Raw genomic sequence first — 25,213 nt, forward strand, 5'->3', positions numbered from 1 at the left:
GACTATGCAGACTTTTGAATAGACGTAGCAGAAATAAATGAAATCTGTATAGGCTGAAGAATAAAGAGGTATCTAGACATCTAAACATCATAGCTTATTTTAGCAGGTGAACTTGATTCCTAAAGTCAGAAAGGAATTTTGCATTTTAAAATGGCTGTAAACATATGGTACTGCCTTACACAGAGTCAGATCATGGATCCATCTATCTGGAAACTGCCTACTCTGATTGGCATCAGCTACTAGTTTCTCAGGCGGAGGCGGGTCTTTCCCCAGGACCTACGACCTGAGATTCTTTTAACCTGCCCAGGATTGAACGTGAGACCCTCTGCATCAAAGCTTGTACTTTGCCACTGGCCCTCTACCTAAAGGCAACACCGGTTAGCATAATACAAGTAAAATATAATAAATAACTTATCTATGTACTTTTTTACATAAAGCTTTATTGGTATACATATAAATATGACCTATGGGTTTGTCAATGCATTTCTTATGCAACTAAATGCTCCAAGGAATGAGAGGTTGACTGCAGCTGTCACACAGAGCAACAAACATATGTTAATTGCTTCTTAATTTATTTCAGTCCAAACTACACCTTCTTGTGGAAACTAATCTATGTTCTGGCTTCAGCATCTCCCAGAAACTTAGTTTATCTTCTATTGCTAGATAGATTTCTGTTGCTTGATCTGTGCTGGTTTTGTTGAAGGAAAAAAGCTTGTCTTAAAGTTAAACCCATTAGGATTTTAAAAACATAATTTATATTTAAAAATATTGATTACAGTGGTACACTTCAGGTTACAGACTCCACTCACCCAGAAATAGTACCTCAGGTTAAGAACTTTGCTTTAGGATGAGAACAGAAATCGCACGGCAGCGGTGCGGTGGCAGCGGGAGGCCCCATTAGGTAAAGTGGTGCTTCAGATTAAGAACAGTTTCAGGTTAAGAATGGACCTCCGGAACGAACTAAGTTCTTAACCCGAGGTACCACTGTATTATTATTATTTTTTAACTCCACTCTCAGCTTTTGTAAAGGGTGGAATTAAGATCAAAAAGAAATTCTACAGTGTACATATGACTAAAAAATAAATATTGTTGCATTCAATGGGGCAAACTCGCAGGAACGTTTGTGCAGCCTTACTGACTAATTTTCTGATATAGACATTCGCTGCTAAGACTTGATCACTGAGAGTATAAAAATGTGTGTGGAAGATCATATAAAACTCAGCCACTTTATGTGTGTGGAAGCTTTTGAGAGCTGTGCAATTCAAAAGCTGTGTAATGTGTACCTGTACCATTTGTTTTAGGGACGCGGGTGGCGCTGTGGTCTAAACCACAGAGCCTAGGACTTGCCAATCGGTAGGCGGTTCGAATCCCCGCGACAGGGTGGGCTCCCGTTGTTCGGTCCCAGCTCCTGCCAACCTAGCAGTTTGAAAGCACTTCCAAAGTGCAAGTACTGCTCTGGCAGGAAGGTAAATGGCGTTTCTATGCGCTGCTCTGGTTCACCAGAAGCAGCTTAGTCATGCTGGCCACATGACCTGGAAGCTGTATGCTGGCTCCCTCAGCCAGTAAAGCAAGAAGAGCTCCACAACCCCAGAGTCGGCCATGACTGGACCTAATGGTCAGGGGTCCCTTTACCTTTACCATTTGTTTATTTGCTTAATTTAGAGCATTTGTACCTTGTACAGTCAAAAAGGCTCCCAGAGCAGCTAACAGGCTAACATGAAATCAAAACAAGTCACTCCCTACACGCACACCTATATTCAAACAAACAACACACAAAGGAAAGGGGACATGGAGGGAAGAGGAAAATACAACTCAAAACTCAGGCATCAGTTTCTAGACCATTGTTCCTATACTGATCGGCTGGCATAGTTCAGTGGCAGGAGGTGCCCAGTGGCTAAGTATATATATATATAAATTTCAAGTGGGAGCAACTGAGGTCATGTTGGCTCTTCTCAACTCATAAAACATCTCTTCTTTCTAAGAGCATGGTAGTACTTAATTTCTAAAATGAGACGAATGTGCTCAAGCATGCCAGGAAGACCTACTTTTGATATGTGAGCGCTAGCATCCTAATCCTAGAAGTGGGGATTGGTGTGGTGATGGAAATGCACTCTGCACATGCTCATAGGAACCTGTTGTTGGTTCGGAAGGCTTAGCTTATACCGAGCATTCAGAATACAAGAAGGCATATTAATGAATGATACAGTGGATTGTGAGGAGGGTAAATAGGTTGCAGCCAATGCAGGAAGAGAAGCAAATAGTAAAAGTAATCACTGTGTGAACCCTAATAAAATAAAAACACCTGAGGGGAATTGGTGCAGAAAGCTATGTGCAGATACGATTGTTCTCCTCCTCCCATGATTACTTGAGGGAAGGGGTTTGGCACTTATAATAAAATGGCGGCAGATACAGTGGAGGCTCGGGTTGCGAACATGATCCATGCAGGAGGCACGTTCACAACCCACAGTGTTCGCAACCCGCAGCGCCATGCCTGTGCATGCGCGGGTCACGATTTGGCGCTTCTGCGCATGCGTGAGCGCCGAAACACGGAAGTAACCCGTTCTGGTACTTCCAGGTTCGGCGCGGTGCGCAACCCGAAAACACACAACCTGAAGCGTCTGTAACCCGAGGTATGACTGTACTGGAAATTTGATCAACTCAAATAATCCTATTAGAGCAACAGTCGTGAAACATTTGTTCCAGTTCTGTACACTGTTGCATGCTGAAGGGTAACTATTTATGCGTCTGTCTCCAAATGGATTTACAGATGATGAGGAATCGCCCGTGGTTTCAGTTACAGTCACTGCAAAAATTGCAACAAATTGTGGCTGCTGTGAACACCTCTAGCACAAACACTTGTACCTGTTTCCGGAAATTTCTGAGCCATGTGGAAATGCTTTGGGAGAAGAGCTAGTTCATATTTCTTTGCCAGCCTCAAATACCATCCTTGTTTTCTCTAGCAGCAGTCTCCTAGACACCATGTCACCATTTTTACAGACTCTTTACAGACTCTTAGGATGAATCAAGGTCTGAGCAGCCACCTCTTGCTGTGGACCTACTTCATAATTCTTTTCCTTCCAACTCAGTGGCTGCCTTCTAAGTAAGCAGCTGGAGCAGGAGACTGTAAATCAGCCTAGCAACAGTTGGGTAAATGAATGCACAGTGCACAATCTTTTCCAGCTAACTTAAATATTTAAAAAGCTCCCAGTTCATGTGCATGTAAAGAAGAACCTTAGCACTGAATTTGATGTACACTTACTTTAGAGGAAAACACAATAAAGCCAGTAGAACATGCATAGAAATTGACTGGATTCTGCTGCACAAATTGAAGAGAGTGTTGCTGCTTGCTTGAGATTAGATGTGTGGGTCTTCTGAGAGAGAGGATCCCACCCCCCACAACAGCATTTCATGTATGCTATAATAGTTGACACACATATAATGGTCAGCGGTTCGAATCCCCGCAACGGGGTGAGCTCCCGTTGCTCAGTCCCTGCTCCTGCCAACCTAGCAGTTCGAAAGCAAACCCAAAAGTGCAAGTGGATGGATAGGTACCGCTTGGGCGGGAAGGTAAATGTCGTTTCTGTGCACTGCTCTGATTTCACCAGAAGCGGCTCAGTCATGCTGGCCACATGACCCGGAAAAACTGTCTGTGGACAAACGGCAGCTCCCTCGGCCAGTAAAGTGAGATGAGCGCCGCAACCCCTGAGTCGTTCGCGACTGGACTTAATTGTCAGGGGTCCTTTCCTTCTTTTATAATAGTTGACACACATATAATGTAGCATATCGAGATCATAGACTTTAGCATGAGCTTTCTGGATTGTAACTGACAATATATGCCATTCTTCTCTAGTCACTGAAATTGTAGATGGTGCAGATTTGTTTTACACAGGGCTTTTTTTCAGCCTGAACTGGGTGCCATTGCCATTATAAGAGGCAAGGGAGACATTCATAGTGAGCTCCAGCACCTATTTTTCTAGAAAAATAGCTCTGGTTTCACATATCTGGACATGCAGAAAGGAGGACTAGTTAAGCAATCTCCAAAATTTCTCACACTGGAGATGGATACATATATGTTTAAATTTTTATCTTTAAACAATTTGCAGAATTGCAAACTATCCAAACAAAGAATGGTAAAGTTCCCCAAATAATTTAGATTATCTTTCTCACCTCAGTGCATATAAACCTACAGATAACAAACTTGTCTGTCAGCCAGCTACCGTCTAATTTTGAAATAATCCATTGTACCTTTAAGGAAATTCTGAAACAGATATATCTATCTCCAGGTGAATAGCATAAAGGGCAGTACACACCATGTCTTTGATCTAGCCTGATCGGCATACTGAAATGCAGTAATTTGTTGGCCCTATAAAAAAATACCAGCTAGATATTCTGTGGACATAGTTTGAAACCTAAGTTACGTAAACATTAACAGGGGGGCGGGATCCACAGATAAACGTTGTTGTCTGACTTAGCTTTAACATATCAAGCCAAAGACTTTGAATTATGCATGTATTTGGTTTATTTTGGCATTTTCAGCAAAAATTACATCACAGATCTCCTGACCCCCAAAAGCCCTGTTCAGGCATCCATTGTGTGAGCGGGGGCCTGTTCCCTGGCCTTGCTGCACCCCTCCACATATTGGGGGGGGGCTTTATGTACGCTTTAGAACCCCTTAAGGGGAGGATGAGGTTAAATCACGCGGAGGGCCTACAATGAGTAGAAACAGTTTCCCACTGTAGACATTCAGCCTGCAATATATAGAGGCTTGTTTGAAAATGCCACCATGTAAGGTCAGGGAGCACAGCCCCCCATATGGCAAATGTGTGAGGGGAAATGTCCAAAAAGCCCTAAAGAAGAAAGGGGTACCCACAGATACCAGTGTTATCGGATGTGCCTTGAGATGCAGGCGATACCAAGTCTCTGTGCTCAAAGCTGTGGTCTGCTAGCCTCCTACTGGTCTGATATAAATCCATTTTGCCTAAAAAAAGATGCCAGTGATCTCTTAGGTGTTTGCCATATAAGGAAAAGTGCTGCCATTTTTTCCTTGTGTTTGCAGCTGTTGCTAATAAGCACTTATAACATGCATGGAATGTGGAACGCGGCTCAGCCATTCAGTCTGTCTCAAGGGGGGTGGGACGTAGAAGAATTTTCAAGAAGTCGTCTGAGCAGAATGTTAGACGTAGCAGCTGCTTTGAAGCAAAGGGTTAACGTTGGCCATCTGACATATCTGAAGATTTATCAGTCTTGCTTATCTCCGCATGCCTCTTGCAAAGAGTATTCCTTTGTGGTATGCATTCATAGAATTGTTGGAAGTGTCCCCAGGGGTCATCTAGTCCAACCCCTGCAATGCAGGAATCTCAACAGTTCCCCATCCAATCTGAAACTATACTGGACCCTGCTTAGCATTGCAAACGTGATAGCAGTTTTATTCTCATACATTTCAGCAAAGGCATTGTGGCCATACCCTACCCCAAATGTTTCATTTTGGTAACGTTTCTGCTTGACTGCTGTAACATATGGGGGGGGGGGGAGTTGCCACATCTCAAAGCTATGACGACACTTTTTCATTTTGTGTAAGCTTCTCAGACTCTAAGCTTGAGGGCAGGGCCTGTCATTTTTTATTTATTTATTCCTAAGCTTGCAGATCAGAAGGTCGGCAGTTCGAATCCCCGTGATAGGGTGAGCTCCCGTTGCTTGGTCCCTGCTCCTGCCAACCTAGCAGTTCGAAATCACGTCAAAGTGCAAGTAGATAAATAGGTACCACTCCGGCGGGAAGGTAAACGCTGTTTCCGTGCTCTGCTCTGGTTCGCCAGAAGCAGCTTAGTCATGCTGGCCACATGACCCGGAAGCTGTAGGCCGGCTCCCTCAGCCAATAAAGCGAGATGAGCACCTCAACCCCAGAGTCGGTCACGACTGGATCTAATGGTCAGGGGTCCCTTTACCTTTACCTAAGCTTTATTCCTAGGAGCTTTTCTGGCTAAAGGATGGGATGTAAATAACTGGAATAAATGACCCACACAACTATGGAAATGTGTGATGCAACCACTGTTTGCCTTCTCCTTTATGTAGGATTCCATGATATAGGTTGAGGGGACGCTTAGTAGGGATGATAGTTCCTCAGAACAGGCTCTCACACTCCCCACCCCCCAATGATTCTGTTTCAATACCTTTAAAAGGACCCTGTTGTTATTTTGTTTAAAGTTTTTTATTTATACAACAAGGGGGAAAAAAGGACCCTGTTACACATAATTTTAGCAGGGGTTTTCCTAAGACAGAGAGAAAAGGCTCACACGCTAAACTTCTGCAACCATGCTGCTGTTAAAATCAGATGACTGGGCCCATTTAAAATCAGCAGCAGTAAATCCTAAGAGCCAAGGAACACCGACACTCTGAAAGGGGGCAGAATCATTCAGCACTTGAAAGCCTAAGCATTTAATTGTTGCATGACTGAACAGCTTTTATACTTCACAAGACGCTCTCAGGGTGTGTGGGGGGGGGGGGAGGCACAGGGCTCCACAGTTTTGGCTTCAACAGACTAACAGATTTTTGAATCTGATGACTTTAATGGTTTACATTATCCTTAAGACAGCATCCCAGTGTTTGCTCATGAGAGGCAAGAGCCCACCAGACGGCAGCACCACCTGCTGGAGAAGCAGCAGCCCATTAAGCGCCTCTAAACAATTTTATCAGATGTGTAACAGAGATTTATAGGCAGGTTGTAATCATGTTGTAAGTCTATAAAAATAACAAATAACACAGGTGATAAGCAACATTTGTCATACTCTGAGTAGGCCCATTATAATTTGTGGCTTAAGCAGTCTCTAAGTATGACAAACATTACACATCACCCTTGTTCACTGTAAACCCAATATGCATGCTAATTTTTCCACACTTTAAGAACTAAAATCTGTTTTATTTGTGGAATTTTTGATTTTAGGATATGAGTATTGAACATAAGCATGCACACACATATACATGGGCACGTGAAAGATGAAAAATAAGAGACTATTCTTCAGGGTTGAACTTTATTAAATGTCTCACAGCTTCCAGCCAATGAGCCATTTCCCCCTGCAGTTTCAAAAACATTCAAATATAAGCTGGTACAAATGTTTCTAAATTAAAAGCTGTAGCCATGGTGACTCTGTGGCACACAGGTTCCCCAAAGCTGTCGTGGTGAACCTCCTTGGTTCAAATAAAGTTGTAGCTGAGGACCTAGGCAAGCACTAGGCACTGCCTGCTCTCATCCTGGCTCTGGCGTCAAATAGAGGGAAGCAGTTCTCAAAGCAGGAACCCATGAAAGGGCTTAACAACAAACTTCGTGAGTGCACGTGGGTGCGGCTACGGATTTTGAGAGGGGTATGTGTACCTCTGTGCTCTATCAATGCATGTTGGGCTGGAAGAGAGAAACTGTGCCACTCTTGACAATTGCTTGTGTCCTTTTGGGGGGACACACTGCATACTCTGAGGGCCCCAGAATCTATAGTTAAAGGGAAGATGCAAGTTCAGCGCAGGCTGTAATCTCTATCCTTGGAAGTGCAATTTTAATTTAATCACAACATAGCTGATGTTCAGAAAGAATATAAGACAAGATACTGGTCCAAAGCGGTTTTAATTATGACAACTGTGACATCTGGCAACAGGCAAATTAGCTTCATTGTGTTTAAAAGGCAGTGTGTAAATGCTTTGCCTGAAAGTCAAGGAGATGGCAACGTCTTCAGAACAACTGGTCTAAAACAGGACAGGGTAAACTTCAGGTTTTTCAGATCTACTTTGTATTTTTGCTAGAACCCGAAAAATCTACAACCCAGAGGCAGACACAAAAGATCTGTCCTTAGAGTTAGCTCATAGTCTTTTAATCCTCCTGGTTAGCTTTCTTCATTTCAGCAGATTAAGTTAGATGGGGAAAGTTGTTTTGTTTTGTTGCTACTATTATTAAAGAACTATTATTAAAACTTATCTACTTACTTATCTACAGCAAATCTACTAGCAGATCCCAATCAACCTTTGGCTGCTGCTCCTCTGAAAGTATTTTTAAGCTGCTCCATTATAATATTCACTGGAAAACCTAGTAATTTATGCTGACATGGGATGGGGAAGACTACAGAGTTGTCAGTCGCTTCCAACAATCAACTGGAAGGAGCCAAGCAGTCAGCTATCAGTGACACTTACCAGGGCTGACGCCAGGATTTTGGGGCCCTCAGGCAAGGCCCCCTCAGTGGGTCCCCCTAACCTCGGAGAATCAGGACATGCAAACCTAGAAATGCTTTAGGCTAAATCTGATCATATATTGGATACGCTGGACAAAGGGAACATAGTAGCAGCAGCAATAGAGCAGCAGGCACTCTGGGCATTTCCAGGACCCCGAGACCAACTATCTCGTCATCTTCTGAAGCAGAACCTGAAATTGAGCTTTCCATATCACTTACACAGCCCCAGATCAGTTGAGGTTTGCTGCCTACCTGACTTCATACGGGTACTTTCCACTTTTAAGAATACTTTGAGAATCTACTATTAAGTCAAGCTTATGCCACGTTGCAGTCCGACACCAAATTACGGTTTAGATAGCCCTTTTCACAAAGATCTGGTAGCACACTGATGCGCTATGGAGGATGCAAATTAGTTCCAATCTGTTGCAGATTGAAAAATACATGAGGTAACATGTGCAAATGTTAGACTGTTACCTGTTAGACTAGGTTGCCACAGATCTCAAAGCATTCACTGAAGAAACTGCATTATCACTTCAAGGGGTTATAAGCTTATGCACTGGGTGCTGATGAAGCAAGCAGCAGTAAACAGAACCTTTCCTTAAAAGTAGAACGATGAGACTTTGGTACATTCCTGTCATAGCTACAAGCCTTTGCAGAGATATTGAAGAACGTCATAAGCAAGCACTGCTGCTATTCAAGAACAACCTGTCCTGTAGCTGTAGCTACTTAAAAACCCCCACCAAGGTTCCAGCTTGAAAATGAGAGTATCACAAGACCCTGAGGACAATACCTCTTAACACAAGGGGGAGCAGGAATATTAATAATTATTCTTGAAGATTATGAATGCAATAACCCCAATTTACACCTCCTTTTTTCTCTGTATGTTTAATTCCAACTGTATTTTCCCCTCCTTATTTCTTACATGTTATGCAATTTGAAAGATAGAAGGGATAACACACACAACAAACAACTGGGCTCCATATATTTTATCCCTTCTATATTTCCAAAACATTAACCAAGTTGCACCCTTATCATTAAAACTGAGAAAGATATTTTCATAATGGGAAAAGCCTCCCTTCCTCAAAATAAGATACATAAAATAGCAAGGATTTTTTAAAAAAATACTCCAACAAAATATAGTGCATTTGCCGGCTTTAAAACCCTGTTCCTTACCTGTAAACCTAAACAATGCACATAATAAAACGGCTAGTAACTTTTAAAAGCAGATTGGACACTGAAAAGAATGTAAAATACTGATAAACCCCAAAGATTTTCCCATGTTAGCCAAGATATGAGATGAAATCTATTTAATCTGCCTTTTCCAAAGATATGAAGTGCAACAAGCTTCATGCTGGGATGGAATTTACAGTTCAAAAGCTGGGAACCTGGCCTTGGCTGGTACCAGCAGGTCAGCAAGAAAATATATTGTTCCAGCCATTCCTGAGGAGACAAAAGACATAGAATAGCAATTACTTACAGCAGAAGGAATGTGGTGTTTCCTTAGCTCTAGAGCAGCATACGCAACGGACCCTGCAGAATTGGTTTCTGTGGTTCTTTACGGAGCCTGGTGGCAGCCAAACAATCCCTGCAAAGTCTTTAGAAGTTTGTTTGGATCCTGGAGAGTTAGCCGATCAATGGTTCTGAAAGCCAACGCGAGTGGCAATCCAAGTGGAGCAGGATCCCAGATCCCTGGGTGTTAAGGACAAGCCACAGATCCAGCTGAGCTACGGGGGGCTTCAGCCTAAAGTACTGGAACAAGGGAAGCCAGGCCTACCACAGCTAGACGCAACAAACTTAACTTCCTCTACAGCAGGCACCCCCAACCTGTGGCCCTCCAGATGTTTTGGCCTACAACTCCCATGAGCCCTAGCTAACAGGACCAGTGGTCAGGGATGATGGGAATTGTAGTCCAAAACATCTGGAGGGCCGAAGGTTGGGGATGCCTGCTCTACAGTGTTTTCCTTTTCAGTATAAGTTTCGAATGACAGTGCTTCAGCTGATTTGACCAGGCCCCACATGTGCTTACTTTCAACCACATGCTCTAGTGAGCTGATGCCGAATTCTGGGCTGGGAGAACTGTGGAGTAGATACATTCACATCTGAAAATCGTTAAGGAGGAACAAGCTTAACAATGATTACCTTCAAAGAGAGAAAATGGAGTGTCTGGTGTCCGACAACCATGCTGCCCATAACTCAAGCACCATTCTGCAAACTAAGAAAAGAAAGAAGTTAAGAAGACTAAGGCACAATCCTGCATTTAAGTACCTCTGTATAATCAGGGGTTATATAATCAGCAGAATGCCTCTGATACGCCAGTGAGCCCTGGGACAAATTAAGTACTGGGACTGAAAGATGTGAGGCAGAGTAGCATTAGACATAGATCACCACAGATCTGCCAAAGGTGGCAGGAAGAGAAACATGGAACAGGGACATCGTATTTTTCACACAGCTACTGCTACACTTTAAGTATCATCATATCAAGCATTTTAGAAAAACAGGTCGTGCACTTTTAATTACTGTGACCTGTATATGAGTGACTCATTAATAGAAGCACCTTGCGCACAGAAGTTTTGCAACATGTGAAGGCCAGCTTTCCAATTATTATCACATTTCATGATTTCCTAAATCTGGGAAAACCCCGAAGCAGAGACGGGCCGCTCAGAGTTCATGATCCAGAGTCAACAAATAATCTTCATTTGGGGCAGCCTGTGAGCTCTTTTCAAAATGCAGACAAGCCTTTAAAAAAAGAAAAGTATTCCACATCCCAGGAGTGATATCAAACATCTGTCATACTCAGAATAGATTCACTAAAATCAAGGGACTTAAGTACATTGATTTTAATGGATCTATTCCAAGTATGACTAAAGTTGAGGATCTCCCCGAGTCCTTAGCTGGCTGGCATTTGAAGGCTGATCACAAACGATTTTGTCATGTGCTAGGATCAACCTTCATTTAGTGGATACAGCTTAGTTTCTTCTCAGGATGTTAGCATGCCCTTTTCTTTATCCAAAAATTGCTTTTGACGTCTACCTCAAAAGAAAACATGCTCATCCCAAACGAAGTTCATATGTGTGTGTGTGTGTGTGCCACACCTTGCAGGCTCTGTAGAGATATTTCATGTCTTGAGTGAGGTTGTAAAGAGTCAGGAATGCATATGCATTGCCAGCTGTACCGTGACACAGCCCGTAACCTTTCTTCAGCAACCCCCACTGCCAAATCACTTCAGCACACTGCAAGGCATCGCTGAGGTACTTCTGTTCGCCAAACACCTGCGGAGACAAGAAGCGTTTTGCCCTGCGGCGTCATCATCCAAGACTGGAACAGGGAGGACTCGGGCATACTTTTGCCAATTAGCTCTTTTATCAAGGAGTGGCCTCTCTCTCACACACACACAAACTTGGACAAGAACACAGTGACTTTGCCTTACCTTCAAAGACTTTTGGAGTGATAAATGGAAGGAGCATGGCCATTATTTAAGTCACAACTGGCTGTCACCATTAGTCAATCGCCACAGAACAGGACACATGGCCAACTCTGAGCAATAAGAATGTCCTGCATTCAGGATGCATGACAAGGACGTCTTCGGGAATCATTTGTAAAAGTCTAATTTCCATTTCAGAAGGGGGCAGAGGAGTTATTGCATTTAAATATTATAATCTCCTTGTAAGCAGGGGTGAAAACTTGTTAGGTTTCCATACTGTTATTGCCCATCTCTCTTTGGCAAAGCCTCCTGCTTACCTTATAGGCCTGAAGGAGCATGTAGATAACGCCAGGAGCACCGTGGCACCAATGGACCAGCAGGTCTCTCTTATCTTCAATGCATGGCGGGTAATTGCCCGACGGGAACTTCAGCTGGCAGACGTAATCCACACTGGGCTTGACCACATTGTGCAGCTTTGCCTGACTCACTCCAAGGCCAGGCTGAGAGATAAAAGACAAGCACCATGTTAAATCACAGATGAAGCACTGATTCAGCCAGCTTTCAATGCATCAAATATGCTAACTTTGTGTCTTTTCTCATTTTCTGTCTCTGGGGCAAAACAAGAAGTCTGGAGGGTAGCAACATGAAAATGCTCCCCACCCCCGCAGTGGCTCCCTATTTGGGGAATGCTCTCGTGCTCTCCCCAGGGAGGCTCACCGGGCACCTTCAAGGCACCAGGAGAAAATGTTCCTCTTCAACTAGGCCTTTAGCTGATAAACATCCTATGTCCATTTAAATGTGGGGTTTGGGGGGGTATGGTTTTATTTTGTTTTTATTATGTCTTTCGTGTTTCTATTTTGTATTTTTATGTAGTGAACTGCCCTGTGATCTTCAGATGAAGGGTGGTATACAAATCAATCAATCAATCAATCAATCAATCAATCAGAAGTTGCATACAGTACAGACAAGTGGACCTCCTCCACTCTGAAAGATGCCTCTCACCTGCATGAGATAGTAATAGATCCCTGCTAGGCCATGAGCAGCTCCTACATAATATTCCTGGTACCATTCATACATCAGGGGGCTCTTAGCTGTGAAGTTCCGTCTCTTGGCTAGGTTCTCACCAGATGCCATGACTGCCTCACAGACCTACAGGAAAATCAGAAATAAATGGTGGATGACAAAAACAAACAAACAAACTGAAGTGGCCAATGGCAACATTCTGAAGCTTTCAGTTTAGAAAAGCAGTCAATTATTTCTGCTTTTCTCAAGTGACTACTGTTCTGAAAAGGATGCTTTGAAATTTTGTTTGTCAAGGTCAAACTTAGGGCTTATCCACACTCCCACAGGCCCCAGCACTTTCTCGGGGTGGGAACACTCTTTAGCACTCAGTTGGAGCAAACAGCAATCATGTTTTCCACACACTGGTGTTTGTTCTGATTTAGAGCTAAGGAGTGGGTTTTCTCTGGGAAAGGAGTGGAGCAAGGGGGAAACCGCTTGGACCTGTGTTTTCCAGGCACGGGGCACCCAAAAGTGTGGACAAGCCCCTAAAAAATAATAATCATGGACTAAGTGTGCGTAGCATTCAACTACCGCATCCCATCAGATGAACAAGGATTTCTGCTTGTACAACAGGACTCCCCCTCCCGCCAGGAGGCAGAGAAGATGAATAGTTTAAATAGTTTAAGGTGGAAGAGGAAATGGGCACAGTACCTGTTGAATATGGTTTTGAGGAATCTTTTCCTCTCCAAATTGTTTGTTCACAAATAGCAAAGCATACAAGTACCCCATACGTCCATAGAGCATCTCGTCAGGGACCCGAGGGTCAAGTTTGGGCAGATGAAGCAAGCTTGAAAGATAAAACATGAGACTTATACATCTTAAAACACACACACACAGCATGTACAAATTCAGTGATATACACATTTTTCAATTTGTGGGTACAATTCTAAACAACAAAGTTTGTTACTCCTCTTTGTTTGTAAATCTGGAATTCTACCCACTAAACACTGATACTGTTTGCATAATTTCTCCCCAAATCACAAGTGAATAAAGTATAAAATCAAAACTTCAGGGCTATTTTTGACTTTAGTTTCTGGAGGATAACTGTGCTCCCAATGACAAAGCCAGCAGATTTTTTGTGGGGGGGGGGGGGGGATAGCTTTGCTGCCTGCCGTTTGGCATTCTGAAATAGAATAAGGCTAGGAGATCAATCCTAGCTACAGATGCACAGTAAGGGAGCAGGGCTTGAAAACAGACACCCCCCCAAAAAAAACCTTCTTAAAAGTTGATTAAAACATTTGTTAACCACTCCTGAGCCAAGGCTGAGGTTACCTCTGCAGCCTTAAGTTTAACTCTCCAGCTCTGTAGCCCAATCATTCAAGATGCAAATGAATTCTCAAAGTATTGCTTCTTCCTGTTGTCCCTGACAGCGAGATATAAAGAAAAGTGGTCCTCCCTCCTTACTCAGAGACAACAGCCATTGTTCCAAAAAAGTGGTTGCAGCAGTTCGTATTTTCCCTTCTTGGTGCTGCTTCAGCAGATTTAAGAGAAAGCTGGAAAGGAACCTTAGTGAAAATGGTTCAGCAAAGCAGGGCAAAGGGCACATGGAGAACACCTGTCCTTTGACAATCAGCATGATTCTGTTTTTACCAGCTCTGATTTCTACTGCACTCCTTGATGGTGGTGGTTTTAACCTACTGCCTGCTGGCTCAGACCAACAGTCCACCTAGTCCTGTCTTTTCTTCCCAAAATGCGTCTAGGGAGGCATGAAGGAAACAAATCTTTCTCTACCCCTATTTATTCCCTTAGCATATAGTAGTTAGAGGAACATTTCGCGTAGTTGTAGCAACAGAAGGAGTGGGGGGAAACAAGCATCCCTTCATCAGCTTGGCTGGGACCAATGGTTACTGAAAACTGAAAATGCTGATGATAATGTGCTTAGGTCAAGGATGAGAACCATTACGGGCTCTCTGGCCAAAGACGAGTAAACCCATGTCTGGGCTGTGTCACTTCAGACTAAATGACTTCCTCTTTTTTAAAAAAAAAAGGCACACCACAAAGTTTATCACCCTTTTTCTGACACAGTTGTTTTCTATGCACACTGATATTTTTGTCTAGAGGAGCATTCAGTCATGTGACCCCCCCCCCCATGCAACCTGAAGTCGTACAGTGTGCACACAAATTTACTACCTCAGTGAGAACAAGGCCTGTGTTATGACTAGTTTGTGCAAAGGGGGGGAGGGAGGGGAATGTAATGCTCCTCGGTGTCTCTGAAAATTCCTGGTTGGGGAAGGCAGATGTAAATGTTAGTGCTAGTCCCAGTAACTTGAAAAGGAAACAGAACTGCAATATACCGTATTTTTCGCTCTATAACACGCACCCGACCATAACACGCACGTAGTTTTTAGAGGAGGAAAACAAGAAAAAAAATATTCTAAGTGAAACAGTGGATGTATGATTTTTGTGGTTCATGCTGTGGCCACAGACATGTGATCTGACAGTGAGTTTGGAGTAGCCCAATGCAAAAATCCTGAGGAGCCATGTGGATCCATGCTTTGTAACCACGTTTTTGCACCACTGCGGCCCCAGGCAACAGTGGGTGCGTGATTTTTTTGGTGCAAGATGTAGCCATGGACATGCTATGTGATCTGATGGTGAATTTGGGGTGACCCAGTGCAAAAATCCTGAGGATCCATGTGGATCCGTGCTTTGTAACCATGTTTTAAGTGGGGAGGGAAGGAAAAGCACTCAAGGGACAAGGAGCACGCGTGGGGTATGTGGAGAAGGATGCTGCTAATAATGAAGAAGAGGGGTATAAGGGGAGAAGGCTCCTCTCCTCTCCCGCTTTGCTCCTTTAAAGCAAGCCGGCTCTGCTTTTCTCCCTCCTCCCCGCTCATCCCCGGCTTAGCGAGCTGAAAAACTTTGCTGCTATTTAGCGAGCTGAGTGGGGAGGAGAGAGGGACAGAGAGCCTGCTTGCTTTAAAGGAACCAACCGGACAGGCTCCTCTCCTCTCCCACTTTGCTCCTTTAAAGAAGCAGGCTCTCTGTCCCTCTCTCCTCCCCACTCAGCGACTCTTCTCCCACTTTGCTGTTTCAAAGCAAGCCACGGAGGAGGGAAGGAAGGGGAACCATGGATCCTCTGCTCACGACTGCAGCAGACCCCCCCCCCCCGCCACCCGTAGGCATTCCCTCCATAACACGCACAGACATTTCCCCTTACTTTCTAGGAGGAAAAAAGTGAGTGTTATGGTGCAAAAAATACGGTACATGAAATTATCAGGAGTATAAAAGGGATTCCCCACGGAGAGAGCTTTTAAAAACAAACAGAACTCTTCAACTGACAAAATAAGCAATGAGAAAAGAAGTCTTCTAAGTTAACAGCTGTTTTTGATCATAAGGCCTAAATCTTAATCGCCATGCTAATCTTGACCAAGTAAATGTGCATTACTTGTATGCCAATTACATGCGAAACATCACTCTGACATGTATGGCTATACTAACTAAAAGTCAAATCTGAAGTGGCCTTTAGTGTAGATATAAGGGGAAAGGGCAAATGCACACAGACAAACAAGGGACTCCTTCAGGTAGACCTTCTGGAACTGTTTTTGACCAAAAGACAGGCTTCCCCATTGACTGCTCAATATGGCCCAGTGGCAAGAGAAACCACCAGTGAGAGCACATGAATTTATCATAGTTTCCAACATACTTCCTTTTATAGCATCTCAATACATTCCAGGAAAAAATGAAATTCCAGCAAGATTAATGTAAACTAGGCCTTAAAATGAAGAGACAAAAATCCCACTGTCTATTTTTAAGGGAGGCAAATGTGCACATGGATTCCATCTAACAAAATAATTATGTGCTAGGTGTAAGAAGTATTTCCCAACAATATACTTGGCATTAGGTGGTGGCTCAACTGGAGCACATGCTAGATGTTATGGTCACATCCATACCAGTAAGGATTCAGAGAAGAAATGAGTCAAAATCATGTATGAGGATGGCATAAAGTGGATTGTAATGGGCCATGGTAGCAGTTTTCTGACACAAAATAGAACCACCACTAGCAGGAGCAAAACTCCAGAGGGTTGGGAGAAGATGGAGACGGGACAAGCTGCAAAAAGATCCATGATGAATAAATATGCTTAGGATCGAAAGCAAGAAAGCAAGTCAAAGCACGACACATCAAGATGTTCCGTGGTTGCTCCTTCCTTTGAGGTTTTAATCTCCTGCTATAGATAGCTATATAAAAGCATTAAAAGTAAATAAAGAGAATGCATATTTGACAACTGCCAGTTCAGGATGCTTTAGACATCCTTTCGCCAAAGGGACTCTTATGCTCCCTTCCCAACACTATGATATACGGTATGGCTGCTTACCCTCACGATACCATGAGATGGCAGTGTGGGATTATACTAAATTCCCACTCTGTAGCACAACTGAGGTTAAGTGTGGAAGGAACAAAGGAGTACCGGTAATTTCCAAAATGAAACAAAGAGTGGGATTGCATTGAAGTGAATATTCTTATTATGGAGAATGTGTTTCTATCTCTAGTGATAACAGGCCCATGCCTTTTGTAAATGCCAGAGCCACATCAGGAAAACAACCTGAAATATGCAGAATCACAACATGACAAATGGGAAACAGCAGGGAATATTGAAATCCATGTGGATAAGAATAAAACAGGAAATACGAACATGGGGAATATATAAAGATGACATGCAATGCACATCATTTGTTGCCCAAATGGAAAAAAGTTTAAAGTAGCTTTAATTACAAAATGAACTATAATGATACCGGTCAAAGTCAGTAGCATAACTGATGAAGGGTGTATTTTCTATTCATATCAATGGCTTTTATGCAAGTCCTAATAGTATGACGGAGTGTTGTGCCCTAACTCTATTAGGTGGGCTGTGGCCAAGATGTGTAGCCAACGCCAAGGCTCTTCTTCTCATACTCCTGGTTCACCTGAAGTGATACATACATTTATACCAGTAAAACACATAATAAGCTATCTAAGATGCAGAGACGAGGCAGCAACGTCCATCTGGGACCAGCTGCCTAAACTGTCTCTAAGTGCTTATTCCACCCAGTCATAAACATTTATGTAACATGATTTAAGAACCAGTGGGTGAATTTGCTTATTGGCTCTCCAGCCTTTTTTCTTCTCATGTTGTGTCTGTTAGATTGCATGCCACTATTAAAACTGTACACTTCGCTGAATGCATTAGCAGAAACACAGCATACAAGTACGGCAAGTAAATAAAAATATACCTGATGGAACACACCTAGGACAGAGATGCTTTGGGCTGCAACGCTATACACTTACTTGGGAGTAAAATCCCAGTAAACTGCACAGTTAGACATGGATATGATTTGTGACTTTTGCAACACTTCCCTGACAAACCATTTGGTCAAAATAAATAATGCAAAATGTTTCGCAGTGTATTAACAGCCCTTTCCAAATTTACGTCAATATCAGTTACAGTGGCAACAGAAAACACTGGCTTTTATTGAGGCTGAAGTAATGGGTATTGCATACTGAATGGAGAACTCCCTAAACGTTATTGTGTTTTCATGGAAACGGTATTTGAGTGACCTCTTTGACTGCCTTCTCCTTTCTAGATATTACAGTTTACCCTGGCTGAGATGATAAATCCTAGTGTGGTGAGGAATATCAGCTGAAATACCCTTCAGGCATTACCGGGCAATGCAATCTTCTGCTTGCTTGTCGTTCTGCAGCTTGTGGAATACCACAGCAGCCACGGCCAGAGGTCCAGCATCCCCACACAAGAAGGTGATGGATCGCTTTGTCAGGCAGCTCAGGCTCTTCTTGACATATTCCTGGGCCATCTGGAGGAAGGATGGGTCTCCATAGACATTATACAGATGTAAGTATAGCAAAGCAATGCCTGCAAAAAGATTAAAGAAGTTAACCCAAGTTAACTCTGATGTTGTGTAACATTTTAATATCTATTTCAGCAATTATGCGCTGGTGCAGATCAGAAATGCAGCAATTGTTGACACCCACGTGGGCATGCTGACAACTGCAGATTTATCCAGAGAGTGTCTGGAAATACAGAAATGCATTTAGGTGAATGCAAGCGTTGTCCAGTGAGACTGTAAACATTTGCTGCCGTGTCTTTCAAAAAAAATAAAAATATGGAGAAATAGATATGCATTTTGTGGTAATTCCCTGGTGTAATGCCTACAACTGTTTCATTTCTGACATTCCTTGTGCATGCAGTTTTTGTGGAAACTGACAATTGCTGAGGTTCTCAGAACATTATTTTAGACACAACCACTTTTCTACTTTGAACTGGAACCTCAGTCTCCTGCACCATCACCACACACACTTTTGAAGCTTCCCATCAGTTTCAAACTTCAGCTTCATCAAGTCACATTTCTAGCTCCAGTTCTGCACTGTAGGACAAGAAACCACCATCAAAAGACTAGCTCATAAGACTGTGGCAAGGATAAGGAGGTGCAGGACTGTAAAAAGAGCTGGTTTGGTAAAGTGGACAAAGACTGAGCTGAATCAGGAAGCCTAGAGTTCAAGTATTCTTCCAGGAACTCACCATGGCCTGGTTCACACATAATGCTAAACTATAGTTCATTATACCATGGCTCAGCGTTATGTATGAATTCTGCCTAGTTGCTTAATTTTGGTTTGCCTATTGCAAGCAAATCTCGATTTGAAGCTGAGGTTTGTTGTTGGCTTACTAAACTGCGCTTGTTTTAACGATGTCGGCATCACGCATGAACACATCCAATGTACAGGACTGTTGTAAGGATTACAGTAAGATTAACATACTGGAAGGTCTTTGAATACCATTAGAATGCTTCATAAGCACTTAGTTTTCTTATTAGGCACAAAGCAATTATGAAAGTGCTATATACATTATAAATGGAAATAGTTAACAAGGCAGTATTTCTGAGGGTGTCCAAGCAACAATCCTCTTTTGACAGCAGCCATACTGGAGAAGGAGGAGCTGCTAAGGCCCCACATAAGCTAGGCTCCTTTAGTTACCGTATTTTTTGCTCTATAAGATGCACCAGACCACAAGACGCATCTAGTTTTTGGAGGAGGAAAACAAGAAAAAAAATATTCACCGCTGCGCAGTGAAAGCAGCAATCCCTCTTGCTGTTCTGGTTTCTGGGATAGCTGCGCAGCCTGCATTCGCTCCATAAGACCCACACACATTTCCCCTTACTTTTTAGGAGGGAAAAAGTGAGTCTTATAGAGCAAAAAATATGGTATTTAAATAGTAATGCAGAAATCTAAAAACAAATTCAAGCAGTGCTTGGACCAGTGTGGTTTAATCATGAGCTGAACATACAGTGAACCACCCTCAGTGAATCCAGTAAGAGCCAGCGGCTTGCATCAACTCCAGAATTCTCATTTTATCCCTAGCAGCGTGCTTTCCATCTCATTAACCATTTTTAAGATGACACAGGTCTCTGTATTTAAGCCTAAATTAATAGAGCCAATGTCTTCAGATTTCAGTGCAGAAAAGAAAAAGGAAAAAGAAGAACAGCCTTCAAAATTACCTTTCAATATACAGGGGATCGTTTTAAATTTAGATCATTTTCTCATTTTGCATGGGTAATCTCCAAAGCTTCACACCACAGACAATTCAATTCAGCATGTATATTAAGGGCAAATTTCCATTTCTTGCTAAAGTTAATAACCTTGTCCGCTCTGTAGGCAGTTTCAGTGTTAGTATTTCCAATGAGGGCAGCTCAGATGTATGCTACTATCAGTCATGTCTGCAAAGGTGTGCACCTGAAGCTGTTTTTGAGAAGGGAAAAACTTATGCTGGCAGGCAGCCAGCCACCTTTCTAGAGCTTGGTAAAGCAAAACACTGCAGCACTGAGTCCTTGACAGACAGAAGGTCCACCTACAGCTGAGTAGTTGCTTGCCCTGGCAGCACAAAATTGCTACTGAGGAAAGTATCTCAACGGTCAGTACTTTTTTCTTGCGCCTAAAGGAAGACCTGGCGATAATGTCATTGCAATTCCTCATCTTTTAAAGACTGGGGGAACTGGCAACAATAACTTCCTTGCCTAGAAACATTGGAGCTGCCCCTCTGGACTCTTAAAAATTTTCTTTACTAATAATGCTCTGCTGATCTTTATATCAGTTAGTGAGGCTCGAGGATGTGGACAAGGTGCTTGGATCAGTCAGGTCAACCACTTGTGTTTTGGATGCTTGCTCTTCTTGGCTGACAAAAGCTAACAGGGAGGGAACAGCTGGCTGAGCCAGGGAGGCATTAATGCCTGTCTATGAGAGGGGATGGTCTCTGGCTGCTTGAAGGAGGCAGTGATAAAACCACTCCTCAAGAAACCCTCCCTGGATTCAAAAAATCCAAGTAACTACCAGCCAGTTGCTAATCTTCCCTTCTTGGGCAAGCCTCTTGAGCAGGTGGTTATGGACCAGACCCAGGTACCCTTGGAGGAAACTGATTTTCAAAATCCATTTCAATTGGGGTTTAGGATCAGTTTTAGCACAGAAACTGCTTTGGTTGCCCTGCATAATGACCTCTATCAGGAGAGAGACGGGAAATGTGTCCCTGTTAATTCTCCATGGCCTCTCAGCTGCTTTCAATACCTTCAACCATGGTATCCTTCTGGAGCAGCTGTCCAAGTGGGGGGTGGATGGCTCTGCTCTGTGGTGGTTCCAGTCCTACATGTGTGGGGAGTGCTCTTCGGCCCCAAGGAACCTGCAAGGTGGGTTTCTCAGGGTTCAATTTTATCCCCTGTGCTGTTTAACACCTACATGAAACTGCTGAGTGGGGTCATCTGGAGTTTTGGAGTATGGTGTCAGTAATATGCTGATAACCCACAGCTCTGTCTCATCTGCAGGTGAGGCAGTGGATGTGGTGGACTTGCCTCGGTAATGGACTGAACGAGAGCCAACAAACTGAAGCTTAGTCCAGATAAGACTGAGGCACTGTTAGTGGGCTCTTTTTTGTTGTTTTTTGTAAAGTTTTTTATTTATACAACAAGAAAAACAAACAAACAAAAAACACAAATACCAAATTACACACAAATTACAAAAATAACTATAGACACATAATATTCTTAGCAAACAATAAAACATCTATTGGTCTTAACACTAAAGACCCAACCTCCCGTCTATTCCATACTTCAAATTCATATTACTTATTGCCAATACACATTTTTTTTCATAATTAAACTTATTCTCATTAAATCTAATTTCTTATATCTACCTTGCAACTATTACTGAAGTTCCTCAGATGCTGCAAAGAATTTAAACTACTATATTTATTTTTCAGATATTCTTTAAAAACCTCCCATTTAGAAACAAATTCCTGTTTTGATTTATTCTTTATTTTTTCTGATAAACCATCTAATTCAGCATATTCTGTCAGCTTTTGGATCCAATCTTGAATAGAGGGGATTTCATTACTCTTCCATTTTGCCTGGGAGTTCGCCTGCTCTTGATGGGGTTACACTTCCTCTGAACGTGCCCCTCTCTTGTATTTAAACAGGCCAGACTCCCTGTCAAAGGCTGGCATGGAACATAACATGGAGAAGGAAACTCCACTAGATGTTTCCACACAGTAAGAGCTTCACAAGAGGATTTGCCCAACTGTGACATCCTTTTTTGTGTATAGTTGTTTTAATAAAAAGCTTTTAAACCAAAACATAACAAATACAAAAGGAATGTACAAAATAACTCAATACCAAAACAATACAACCATAATTTAATATTATGCCAAAAGAAGTTGTGCTGCGGATAAAGATATCCACTTAAATAAGACACCAGATTTTCATTTAAGATGCAAATAGGATTTGCCACCTGCAATCTTATTTTGGCAGCAGACACTGCATAAGAAACAACTTGGCATGTAAATATTTAGATTGCTTTAAGTAGCTGTTCAGTTTGTTGCTTTACAGATAAAAAGTGATCCAGTCCAATATTGGATTCAAGAACTAATTCCTGATCTTCACAGAAAGTATGCTGCTGCCAACGAAATGCAAGGATCAGACACAATCATTTTTAAAACAACAATTTTGTACCATAGTCAACATGCTTTTAAATTTCAGGTATTTCAAGCATCTGTATCAAGGCAAGATATGAGATGAAGGGGAAGAGCATGGGAAATTAGCATCAAAGGACAAAGGCACAAAACAATAAATGAATTCACTGGTCCAGTTTTCCCTACCTGTTGGGGAGGAAGCTTTCTAGCCAATATTCTAAACAAGCAGCATCTCATGTGGCAAGATGGGCCTACTTTCGTGTGGCAAATATAGCATGCAAGCCAGGCGCAAGCCATTCCCACAACACTCTATAACAGCACCACCTTCTGCTGTTGCCAGTTAAGGGGCTGAAGTCAGAAAGCCAAGGCCCTCAGCACAGACCAGGTGATGCAAGTTGCTCCCATCCACCTTTGGTCTGTCAACTGCTCTTTTCCAACACATGCAGTGCATGCTGGGACTTGGGAGCAGGGAGGAATACCTGATCGGTGCCTCTACCATCCATCAGAGGATGGGAGAGCAGTAGCGTGTGATCAGTGGACTAGGGTGACTTGGCTAGTCTGCTAAATGTTCCTGGTAAATTAGAGTATTAAAAGCCTGGTGCCTCCTTCCCAAAGCCCAGGAAGCTTCTGCCCAGCTTAGGGAAGGAGGCGTGATGCTCACATGTGCAACACATGGCCCTAACTGTTCCCTACAAAAAATTCACGCCACGCCACTGTGGGATAGGATCCCAGAAGAGGCTAAGGAACATCCATCCACTTAAAGGATGGTAACAGAAACCGTATCTGTGAAGGAAAGGGGGAAATAGATGCCTGGTGGCACCGGGTAGCAGCCTAATGACAAGACTCAATCAGAGGAAAACATGCTTCCGAAGCCCAGCGCCAGCATATGCCAAATCACTGCCACCATGTCTCAGCCAGTTCCCTTTTATAGAGGAGGAATTGTGAGGAAAAGAGCCATGACCATTCCTTCCCAACATCTCTTATTAGCTGCCACACAAGCGCCAATTGATTTCGGATTGCCAGGAGATTATCTACATGAGGAGATGCTCAACAAGCCTTTCCCACAGAAGCAATTATGATGGAATGCTGTTGCCTTGGCCCGATTAATTTCTTATAACCTGAAACCACACTGAATAAATTAACAAAAATAGGATTGGGTGGGGTGTGTGGAGAGCAGGCAAGCCCTGGAACAGCAACACATTCCAGTTTCCTGGCTGTGACCCAGAGGAAATCCTTCAGAGACTCACTCTCAATTCCAAACATGTTAGGCAAACCTGTGAGTTTAGAATTCACAAGCAGAGAATCAAGCAGCAGCAGCAGCAGCAGCAGCAGCAGCGTTGAGGCACTTCTCTGCCCCATTCAAGTTCAATTCTGCCTCTCTGGTGGCAAAGCCACTTCTCCCACTACAATTGATGCCTGCAGAAAGTTTAACAATTCCACAATAAATAAATGCCTCCCCAATCGCACATTTGCTTCTCATGATAAGACATGGAATAATAATCCAGGAAGCTGCAATTAAGCTCGGTTTCAAAAGACGTCAAGGCAGGATCGTTGTTTGTTTCTGCCAAGTCAAGGTTCCTACCCAGCCCTAAATCAAGGTTTGCCGTTGACTTATGGACCTTGGCTTATTAGCTATCAACAAATCACAATCCTGAATTCATACATCACAGGAAGCCAAACTTAACTGCTCCCAGGAGGAGCAAAGTTGGAGTGATCGGACACCATGTCCCAACACTAGACCAGATTCACACTAAACCACAATAAACCAGAAGGCTGCACATTTTTGTCCACTGATCAGTTTAATTGATTAAAAAACAACAACCAGATTTTTAAAAATGCCTGGCAGATGACTGTTTTTAAAAGAAAAAAATTAGTACATATATTTACAAATCTCCCCCAACTACAGTTTTATTTATAACTAGCAGCCTTGTAGTCGGCATTGCTCAGGAATCCTAAGACACATCCCCCACCCCCCCAAAAATATATAGTTTTGAAACCAGTGAGTAAAATCAGGGCAGTTTGAAAAGGTTCAGTCCACCATCTTGATTCAAAATGGCATCCAACTGTATTCATGGGGGGGGGGGGAAGGCTCATGAATCTCGAGAACCATCTAGGCAAAATGTGGTCATGATATCATAAGAGATGAGCAAATGCTCTGTGAACAAACAACTCTCCCAAATACATAGCCAATTATAGCTGCATAAATTTGCATGTACTGAGTTATCTTTAACTGAGCAATAGCTCCAATTCCTAGGCTTTATTAGCACCTTGATATGAAGGCCAATCTGAGACTTTTTGTTACAAGGCCAAACCAAGACACCTGATTCACACGAAGCTAAGCCAGGTTTTATAAAGTTGTCCTTTATTAAGCCATGGGCTGTTGGTGTGTGTGAACCCTGCCCTGCAGATTAAATGTGATTTGTTTCCTAACAGTTATTGGCTTAAAAACCTTCGCAACAAAAGGTGCATGCTTAAGCTCCAAGCCTAGGCACAGTTTCCTGAAGGTAAGAAAGCCACTCTGCACACAGAAGTACAGTGAGGGGGAAAGTATTTGATCTCCAACAGGGGATCAAATACTT

The 25,213-nt window shown here is 42.8% G+C and overlaps 2 protein-coding genes and 1 long non-coding RNA gene across 5 annotated transcripts in view; 2 read left to right on the top strand and 1 right to left on the bottom strand.

The window, feature by feature from the left end:
- LOC310658292 (uncharacterized protein) overlaps positions 1-5,621 on the top strand; it is a 33,690-nt gene extending 28,069 nt beyond the window's left edge. Inside the window, exon 4 of the mRNA XM_083400178.1 lies at positions 184-5,621. Within this exon, the coding sequence (XP_083256304.1) occupies positions 184-287 (104 nt within the window). The 3' untranslated portion in view covers positions 288-5,621. The remainder of the gene's footprint in view (positions 1-183) is intronic.
- Positions 5,622-5,652: 31 nt separating this feature from the next.
- Positions 5,653-9,022, top strand: LOC310658336. Its single transcript, XR_014502246.1, has 2 exons — positions 5,653-6,126; positions 6,276-9,022. It is a non-coding gene; the product is annotated as an uncharacterized lncRNA (long non-coding RNA).
- The window catches only part of LANCL1 (LanC like glutathione S-transferase 1), a 31,163-nt gene continuing 13,540 nt past the window's right edge, over positions 7,591-25,213 (bottom strand). For all 3 annotated transcript variants that reach the window (XM_083400042.1, XM_083400043.1, XM_083400044.1), the window contains exons 4-10: positions 18,332-18,539; positions 13,342-13,477; positions 12,631-12,777; positions 11,946-12,128; positions 11,300-11,476; positions 10,347-10,419; positions 7,591-9,647 (exon numbers count right to left, since the gene is read on the bottom strand). In XM_083400042.1, coding sequence (XP_083256168.1) covers positions 9,571-9,647; positions 10,347-10,419; positions 11,300-11,476; positions 11,946-12,128; positions 12,631-12,777; positions 13,342-13,477; positions 18,332-18,539 — 1,001 coding nt within the window. In that variant the 3' untranslated portion in view covers positions 7,591-9,570. The remainder of the gene's footprint in view (positions 9,648-10,346; positions 10,420-11,299; positions 11,477-11,945; positions 12,129-12,630; positions 12,778-13,341; positions 13,478-18,331; positions 18,540-25,213) is intronic.

This window comes from Podarcis tiliguerta (genome assembly GCF_965153285.1).
Source record: "Podarcis tiliguerta genome assembly, chromosome: 1".
Lineage (NCBI taxonomy): Eukaryota > Metazoa > Chordata > Lepidosauria > Squamata > Lacertidae > Podarcis > Podarcis tiliguerta.